Source organism: Corapipo altera, unplaced genomic scaffold (genome assembly GCF_003945725.1).
Source record: "Corapipo altera isolate COAL_440 unplaced genomic scaffold, ASM394572v1 305, whole genome shotgun sequence".
NCBI classification, from domain to species: domain Eukaryota; kingdom Metazoa; phylum Chordata; class Aves; order Passeriformes; family Pipridae; genus Corapipo; species Corapipo altera.
Window position 1 is genome coordinate 860293 of NW_020885011.1, and position 9161 is coordinate 869453.

At 60.0% G+C, this 9161-nt stretch overlaps 2 protein-coding genes across 9 annotated transcripts in view; one reads left to right on the forward strand and one right to left on the reverse strand.

Moving 5' to 3' along the window:
- Positions 1-6855, forward strand: part of BAIAP2 (BAI1 associated protein 2) — a 41807-nt gene extending 34952 nt beyond the window's left edge. For 3 of the 8 annotated variants that reach the window (XM_027667539.1, XM_027667542.1, XM_027667544.1), the window contains 2 exons: positions 547-581; positions 4859-6855. In XM_027667539.1, coding sequence (XP_027523340.1) covers positions 547-581; positions 4859-4928 — 105 coding nt within the window. In that variant the 3' untranslated portion in view covers positions 4929-6855. Of the gene's footprint in view, positions 1-546; positions 582-1078; positions 2290-2918; positions 2967-4858 lie in introns of those variants that run through there. The other 5 variants (XM_027667540.1, XM_027667545.1, XM_027667547.1 and 2 more) reach the window with 2 other exon arrangements.
- Positions 6856-7309: 454 nt separating this feature from the next.
- Positions 7310-9161, reverse strand: part of AATK (apoptosis associated tyrosine kinase) — a 10621-nt gene continuing 8769 nt past the window's right edge. Inside the window, 2 exon segments of the mRNA XM_027667538.1 lie at positions 7310-8857; positions 9053-9161. The exon segment at positions 9053-9161 is cut by the window's right edge and continues 39 nt beyond it. Coding sequence (XP_027523339.1) covers positions 8829-8857; positions 9053-9161 — 138 coding nt within the window. The 3' untranslated portion in view covers positions 7310-8828.

The following is a 9161-nucleotide window of genomic DNA, read 5'->3' on the forward strand; positions in this document are numbered from 1 at the left end:
ATATCCCACGGCAGGCCCTCACTCAGGAGGGATGGATGTCCTTAAGGGATGTTCTCCAAGCTCAATCCCCATCTGCCCCTCAGTCCTTCCCCACTGCAAAGCCCATCCAGCACCGGCTGAAGGAGAAAATGCTCCAAAACCCTGTGGGTTTCTGGTGGGAGTTAATACAGACAAACCCTCTTTCCACAGAACATTTCACTGGTCTCTCAAACTTGTTCAGTCCCCTTCCAAGTGTTTGGCATCTCAGAAGCAGATGGAGCTCAGTTTCGTGGAAGGGCTGGGCAGGGCAGAGCAGGGCTCTCCCAGCTGTCTTTTTCCTGTGTCTGGTCAGATAAATTCTTCAGAGAGTGGTGCAACTTCACTCCCTGCTGTCTGAATTCCACTCCAGCCATCTCCATCTCTCCCTTTCCTCTCCAAATGCATCGGCTCTCGACCCTGCCATCCCTGGGTCCTGATGCACTTTGGTCTGTTCGTGACCCTCTGGTGGCACCTGAACAGGCACAGCCCACATCCCCCCTCACTGTGCTTCCTCCCTCCTCTCTGCAGGGTCTCGATGACTATGGGACGAGGTCCGTCAGCAGGTAAGATGTCACCTTCCTGTCACATTCCCTGTAAACTGTTGGTGTTGGCTGCGGGTGAAGCTGTGGTGCCGTGTCCCCATGGGGGTCCCTGCACAGGCTCCCCGGGGCACTGGCAGTGGCTGGGATGGGGCCAGCGGTGGGGGACACAGTGCAGGTGTCATCTGTGAGCACAGAGGGACCCGGGGAGGGCAGGTCCCAGGGCCAGCCCTGGTGTCCCCAGCCTTGTGCTCCTCCAGAGAGTCCCGTCTCCCTGACCTGCTCCGGGCTCGCCCCTGGATAGCGAGGCCATGGAGAGCACACGCTCTCAGGGTCTTTCCCTGGCACCTTCCCCGTCCCCTCTGCCTCGGTGCTGCCCCGTCTTGCTCTCGGGGTTAGGCCCACAGCCGTGGCTGGGGAGGAGCTCTCCGTGGCGGGTCCCGTGTGGGAGCTGGGCTCCCGGCGCGGTGCAGCCTCGCGGCACTCCGGCCACTCTGGCATCTCTGTGCTTTGTTCCGCAGCGGCAGTGGCAGTTTGGTATCAACGGTGTGAGGACACCCGGGCTCGCGGCGGCCCCTTGCTGCTTGGAAGAGCTTTCTGCTTCTTTTCCCCCCCCTTTTTTTTTTCCTTCCCTTTCGTTTCTCTTTCTCTACTTCTTTTGGATTCGAAACTCTTGTGATCTTCAAGGAAACCATGGTGCTTCTCACCCCTCCCCGGTGTTCACAGTGCCCTTGTTTCTGAAGCCTTTTCGGAGCAGAAACTGCCTGTGCTCGCAGCCCGAGTGCAGCTGACACTTAGTGGGACCCGTGTTTGTCCTCCCGTGTGATGTTAGCGATGCACTGTCCCCCCGGGGCCGCGCCGGCCGCCCCGCACGAGCCTGGACCAAACTCCCAGACTGGAACACATATGCATGGCCTCTGGTGTCCGTACTGTTACTGAGCATCCGGGATGCCCGCGCCCGGGATGCCGTTCCCGGAGGGGGGGCAGCGTCCCCGCGCCTCCCCCTCAGCCTGATCCGCTTCCATCCCACCACGGTGGCTTTGGGAGAAGCGGATGGCACAGACCCCCCGCCCCGGGGAAAGGGCTGCTTCTGGGCTGGGGTCCCGCCGGCCGTGGGAAACCCCCCCCCAGAAGGGTTACTCCTGGTTGTTTTATAAATATATATATATTTTTTGTAGCAAGGTATTGTTACCTCACGTTAGGGCTGGGGGTCCGGGGACACACTCGCATCCCTAAACTGGGCTTGGGCGAGGCAGACCCCACGCTGTGCCCCATGGTGGGCTCGGCAGTGCCCAGGGGGGCTCCCACCTGGCACTGGGGTCCCACTCCTGCACTCGCCCGTAGCCCTCCCAGTGCCCGTGGCCATCTCCACTGCAAAGCTGTTCACGCTTTTTTCTGATGTGATTTTTAAGACCTCTGACATTGCCTGTTTACTGGGACATTGCTGGCAATAGACTCCCCCCAGACCAGTTTTTGGGTTATCTCCTCGCCTACAGGCACGTTGTTCCGAGCCCTTCCTGCATCGATGTCCGAATTTTGCTAAAGATTTTTAACCCAGGATATTTCATGCTGAATGGCAGAGAGTAGGGGAGGGGGAAAAAACCCACAAACCCAGCCTAGCAAAGCCTATGTGGAGATTGTAAAGTGGTGAAAAACCTTTTTTTAAAAGCCAGAGAGAATTGTGCCCTGTACTGAGTTATTGTTCGAATAAAAGTTTTATTTATTGCATTGAGCTGGGCCTCGGTGTCTTTTTCGGCTGCCGTGCCTGTGTGCTGCCCTCACCGCCTGCATCGCCCGCCGCACATTCCCGTGCCATGTTTTTGTTCCCTGCTCCATCCCTCGGCGCGGGGCGGCCGTGGGAGGCTCCGGCTGCTACCCGTGCACGCCCGGCCCCGCTGGCATTAAACAGCTTCGCTGAGCGGGAGCAGCGACAACTGTTTAAGAGCCGGGTCCCCCCTCTGTGAGCACCTGAGGGGGTGATGCTGCTGCTGCTGCTCCCGCATGCCAAGGCTCCGGCTGCGCTTTCCCGGCGCTGGGAAAGCGGGGATGGCTGGCACGGGGGAAGGAAGCCCCCCCTCCCTTCCGCAGCCCCGCCGTGCCCGACCCCTGCGCTCCCCAGGTGGCTCCCGGCTGGCCGTGCCCTTCCTTCCCCTCCTCGCAGGACCAGCGACTCAATAAACACAACTTTTCCTCCTTTTTCTTCTTTTTCCTCCTGTTTCCTCTGCCTGACGTGCTGTGTGCGGGGTGGCCGGCGGGCTCTGGGGCCGCCTGCCCAGAGCCTTAAGTCTCTCCTTAACCACGACCTTCTGTTCCCATCAAGCGTCCCGGTGTCCTCCAACGTGCCTTCTGTTTCCCTTGCAGCCCCGATGTTGAAGTGGCCAGGTTTTGAGGTGCCCCTGCCCGTAGTTAGTAAGTTGACGGTGTCGGGGGGCCGAGCCCTGGGTGCGCTGGGCAGCGGGTGAGGCCGCGGGGCTGCGCGGGGACGGTGCCACCGCTCTGCTTCCCCCTGCCCCCGTCCCCTCCATCGGTCACCGCTTGCCCCCGGCCCGGTGGCGGGAGCTCCGGGTCTCACCGCGCTGCCTCTGCACGGCCGCTCGCTCCGCTGCCGTGGCTGCGCTTCCCGGGATGCTGAGCTGCTCCTGCGCTTCCCCCGCTGCCCCTAACCAGCCTCTTCGGTTGTAGGTCTCTGGTGCCCATCGCCAGCCCCAGCCCACTCTCCAGCGGGGCAGGGAACGTCCGCACTAACCTCGAGTTTTTTGAGCAGCTTTTTTGTTGTAGACTTGTCCCAGGAGGTTCCTTGTCCTGGGAGCCTCCTCATCCTGGCCCCTGGGATGGGATGGAGGAGCTTCCCTGGGAGTCGACACCCACCTTGGCACTGCAGAGCCTGGAGAGCCCTCTTCCCGTTTCTGTTTGATCCATGAGCTGTATTCCCTGGAGTTGCAGGCTCCATCCCAATAGCTCTTCTCTGCTAGCACAGAAATAGTTAAATGAGAGCCCCGGGTGATTCATCAAAGCAACTTTTCCTCTCCCTCCAGTCCTGAGAATCTATTTTGGCATCCTGGGGGGGAAAGTGATCTAAGCATCTGCATTAATTAGGTGGGAAATTAATTACCCTATTTTTAAGCAGAAGCCATTTATCTTCTAAGGAGAGAAAAAGTGCACGTGGAGAGATGAGGGATGGCAAGGAGGGGGCCTGGGGCAGACAGTGAGTGCCTGTCCCAGGGGGCTGGGGGTCCCAGCCTCTTCCTTCTGCTCTGGGGACATTCCAAAGCTTCTGGGGACATCCCAAAGCTGTTCAGTCCAGTTGCACCTTACGTGCATCCACGTCTGGTGCCTCCGTGGTGGGGGACTGGCCAGTGGCCCAGCTGTGGGACCCACGTGTGTGGTGGGCCATGGCCATAGCTTCCCGTGGGGAAAGGAGAGGGATTATGTGGCTCCCTGGGGAGGGCTGGGGGCACTGGGCAGGTGAGACAGAGAGGATGAGTAGGGAGCTGCTTGGTGGCTCCCTGCCCAGTGCAGGTTTGGACCCAATGACCCCAGGCACCCCTGACAGCCAGTGGAACCCTCAGAGCTGCCCACAGCTCCAGGGAGTTAACTCCTGCTGGGAGAGCACAGAGGAGACCTCTCGGGGTGGGGTAAGGATGCTCCCCATGCCAAGGGAGCCCCTGTATCCTGTCCTGGCCAAGTGATGGCGGCCAAGTGACAGGACGGTGTGGGGGACATCCCAGGTAGGTGAAACCCCATGTCAGGCTGGCTGGGCTGGGCTTGGTCTCTTGGCTCTGCCAAGTCCATCCAGGTGTTGTTTATCTCCCACACTCTTGGATAGTAACTTCTCCAGAGGCAGCACAAGGCCTCTGCAGGGAGCTGCCAGCTCTGCCCTTGGCTGGGAGGTCAGGCCATAACCTGGAGCAGGGTAATGCAGAGCCAGGTGATCTCGTGGTGCTCCCATCTGTGGAAACTGTGTGAGTCCAGCCTGGAGGGGACTGGAACAGCTTCTGCAGTCCTGGTCCCCCATGGCATCTCCTGCTTTAGGCTGATGGAGAGTGAGGTAGGAGAACATCCCACATGGAGCTGCCCTCGGCTCATCTCTGACACCTACCAGGGCTTTGGCTGGGAGAGGAGCTGAGGAGTGGGGGCAGCTCAGCTGGGGGCTCCACAGGGCAGAGCCTTTCCAGTTAACCCCTTCCCAAAGCTGCTGTCCTGGGGTCTCGCCAGTGCCCGCTCGCTGTGCCGGTGCCCCGTCCTCACCAGCCCCACTGCCGCCGTCCCCCCGTTAACTCCTCCTTCCTCTTCCTCCGCAGAAACCCCTTTGCCAACGTCCAGCTGAAGCCAACGGTGACGAACGACCGCTCGGCTCCGCTCATCAGCTGATCGGGGAGCGCTGGCGCCCGCGGCACTCGCCACCTCCTCGTCCTCCTCATCCTCACCACTGCATGTCCGGCTTCCCAGGACTTCATTTTTAGGCGGAATTTATTTAATCCTGCTGCTTCGAAAGCCAAAGGCTCAAGCTAGTGCCCTAGTTCTCTCTTCTCTAGACCCAGCTTGTCCCCCTTGGTGGCAGAGGGTCACACCACGGTGGTGTCACCTGTCCTCTGCCCACACCAAGGAGTGTGGTGGCAGCACATCCCGGAGCTGGAGCAGCACGTCCTGGGGCTGGGATGGTTCCCAGGCTGAGCAGCAGTTTGCCATGGGTGGGAAAATGGGCTCAGCTGGAGAAGGGGCTCCAGGGGCTCACAGTGCTCCGGTGGGGTGGCAGTGGCAGAGGGGACACAGTCCCCCTGCTCTCCCCTGCCCAGACAGGAGGGACCCCTAGGAAAGGTGGGATAGCCCGGATACCCTGTGCAAGCCAAGGGAAGGTGGAAACTGTAGGCAGCTCCCAGGCTCCACCAGACCCTGGATGCCCACCCCATCCTCCAGGCTGGCACACCAGCAGCAGGGTGCTGGCACTGCAGCCCCTGCTGGGACAGGGCCAGCTCTGGTCCCAGAGCTCCTGCAGTGCCAGGGCTCGGGATATTGTAGGGAATTACGGTACTGCTGTAAAATATAAGCTAGAAAAAAACACTTGTGGAGGCGAGGGCGGTGTGGAAGCCTTGGGGTGCCTGGGGCAGTTGGGGGAGCCCTGCTCCCCGCAGACAGGAGCTCCCTCCAGACCTCTTGCTTGGCTGTTTGCTCTTCCTCTATTCCTAGGGCTGCATGAGAGAGAGAGATAGATAGAGATAAATATATATAAATATATATATACACACACTTGCTAAGCTTATTGCTGGGAGTGCCCACGAGTGAGGTGGCTCCCGGGCCCTTCTGCAGTTTCAGGGAGCCAACACAGGAGTCTCGTCCTTGCTCCAAAAACAGGGAGAAGGGGGTTTCCAGGCAGGAATTGTGTCTCCCGTGGGTGAGTGGTTGATGCCGAACAGAGTTTTTGCTTTTTCTGTTGTATTTCTCATTTTGCACTTCCCAATCACTAGTGCAGCATGTCCTGGTCACCACAGTCTGGGCAGTGGGCGCTTGGCCGGGCACAGAGTGGTGCCAGCGCGGGGCTCAGTCCCAGTGGGATGTGGTGGTTCATCTCTCCCATGTTCCATACGATGGATTTTCCAGCTCCGCTGCAGGAAAAGAGCTTCTCCTGCGACCGTCCAGGCTCCAGCTGTACACGAGGGTTCCCTGCTCCGTGATGTGCCTCCTCTTCCTCTCCTGTGCCTCCTCTTCTCCCAGGGCTGGAGCAGATGGGTGGGGGACCACACGGGGCAGGGGTGAGGGGAAGGGCTCCACTGGTGCAGGTGCAGTGGGTGGGAGAGGGCTGGTGGTCACAGCCCAGGGTGGGGACAGGCCTGGGGTCCCCTCGGCCACAGCGTTGTCCTCTTCCACCCCTGTGCCAGGGGCTGCCCCCCCGGGACCCCTGAGTAGCCACCCTGGCTCCAACCAGCCCCCGGGGGCTTCGCTGCACCTCCTGGCTCGGTGGCACCTGCAAGACGTAACCTGAAATAATTTTTTATGAGAAAAAGTAATTTATGAGCAATTAAATCCCTCACTACCTTCCCTCCTGCAGCGTTTTCCCTGGCCAGAGGCACGGCCTGGCCCCGGGTCCATCCCGAGCTGGCTCCATCCTGCGTGCCGGGCAATGATCGGGGCAGGAAACGGCTTAAGATATTTTAAAAACTTTATTATTGGCCCGATGAGATTTGACACACATGCTGGGAGCTGTATGGAAATCAGCACTGATAAAAAATACAGCAATTATGACCCGTATTGAGAAAATAGACCATGTAAGAAGAGCCTTTCTATTAAAAAAGTTACCCAAGCCACAGCTCTGTCCTCATCCACCCTCCGGAGCCGGGACCTGCGGCGCCATAGACCAAACCCAGGGTGGGGTGGGGGGCTGGACCAGCACCCCTGGGTGCAAGGGGCTTGGGGGGAGAGCACCTGTGGTGCTGGTGGTGTGCAGGGAAGGGGAGGCAGGGGGGGCAGGAGGGTGGATGCTGCAGGAAGGGAATCCCAGGAGCATCCCACTCCTGCACAGGCAGCACCCATGGGTGCTGCACCCCGGGTCAGTGCAGGGGGTGGCCCCCCAGCTGCAAAGGGTAAGGGAAGAGCTTGGGAGAACTGAGGGGGGGTGGGTTACAGGCCAGGTGGGGACTTAAATAAAACACTTAAATAAAGCATTAATTGCCTAGTGGTGGGGAGGAACCAGCAATAGGGGGTACGGGGTGGCACAGCCACCCTGGGGCTGAAGTTGGGGTCCCCCGGGACCCTCAACAGCCTTCTGAGCACTGAGGGGGCTCCAGCTGAGATACAGCTCCAGGGTGGGCTGAAACATGCTGGATGGGTGGGAGGAGGGTGGGCGAGTATGGGAACGTCTGGCTGGAACCCGAGTGGCATCACAGTGCCAGGCTGGGGATGGGCTCATCCCACAGGGTCCTGGTGCCAGAGCTGTGCCCAGCCCAGGGTGGGATCATCCCATGGCACGGAGCAGAACCCCTGGCACCAGCCCCATCCCACGTGGGTGCACGTGTCTGTGCACAAGGACATCCGTGTGCCCTCACCACCTGCACACGGGGTGCCAGGAGCCAGGACATGGGGCGGGGGGCGCTCACAGGGGACATTTCTCACCTCAGGGTTTGGTCTATAGACCCCAAAAGGAACCAGCCCTGATTTCAAGGTTTCGTTCAGCTCCGCTTACTTCTATTTCCTTCCGGAAGCTGGAATTGCACAATTATCCTAAGCCTCGAATGAATTAGAAAAAAACCAAAAAACGAAGAAACCCAAAAAAAAAAAAAATGTAACAAAGAACTGCGAGCACCCCCTGCCCCCCTCCCCCCGACTCGATACTTCTCTTTGGCAGCAATAACTTAAAATCGCGTCAATGTGGGTTCAGTCAACAGCGAGTTTTGGTTCTGGGGTGGGTTTGGGGCTGGGTTTTTCTAATCCTTTTCTTTAAATACAAAAATAGTCAGGTTGGCAGGTCCTGGGGGTGGATGTTCCCCCCCTAACCAGCCCTCCACGTGTCGTTCCCTGCCACAGTGGGCAACAGTTCCACCAGTCCTCAGGATCCCCCTGTTGGGATTGCTCCCCAAAAGCAAAGGGAGGGGAGCCCCCCCAAGCCCCAAAAGCCATGGTGCCCCCCCTGGAGGGACAGTGGCACTCCTGGCACGGGGAGTGACATCAACGGTGGCAGTAGCCTGCGGCTCCTCACTCGGGAATGTCGTGGGATGCCCTTGAAGCAGCCCTGGGGCAGCCGTGAGGTGGCCGTGGGGTGGCTGTGGGCCAGCCGTGGGGCAGCTGTAGGGTGGCTGTGGGGCAGCCCTGGGGCAGCCAAGCTGCCACAAGGTGCAAGACCAAGCACACGGCACGGGGAGGGGACAGCACAGGACGTGTGGGGACAAACCCCACCTCGGGGAGCACGCGTGGGCAAGAAGCCAAAGGGGGGGAACTTCACTGGGGGGACACTCTGCAAATGTTAGCTAGGTCAGGGCACTACCCTTTAAACGCTATAATTTATATATATATATGTATATATATATATAAAGTGTGTATTCTGCACGCACGCACACAGCCACCCGCACACACACGCACGGCCGTCACCGTCACCCACCGCCTGGCCCCGCGGGGGGCACGGCCCCACTCCCACTCGCAGCAGCAAACGAGTTCCTTCCGAGAAAATCTGCCTAAAAAATCCAGAGCGGGGTCTGGGAGCCCACGGGCGGCCCCCGTGCCCGGTCCCGCCGTCCTGCGCCTGCCCGGTGCCGGGGCGATGCCGGCTGTGTCCCGGCGGGCTCACTCCCGGTCACCGTCCTCGCTGCTGCCTGCAACGAGCCGAGAGGGGTCGTGAGAGGGTCCCGCCCTCCACGGGACACCCGGCCCTTTGCGGGTGGTGACCATCCCCGCGGGCAGAAGGCCAGGGTGTCCCATGGCTCACAGTGCCATTGGCACTGACGGCAGCCCCCGGCAGGGATAGGGGTCCTGGTCACCCACAGAGCAGCGTCACGGGGGGGACTCACCTCCTATGGAGTCCATGTCCGAGTCGGAGACGTGGGTGATGGAGAACCGGGACACTGGGGCAGGCGAGACCGTGAACCGGGAGAACTGGATGGGCAGCACCTGTTTCTG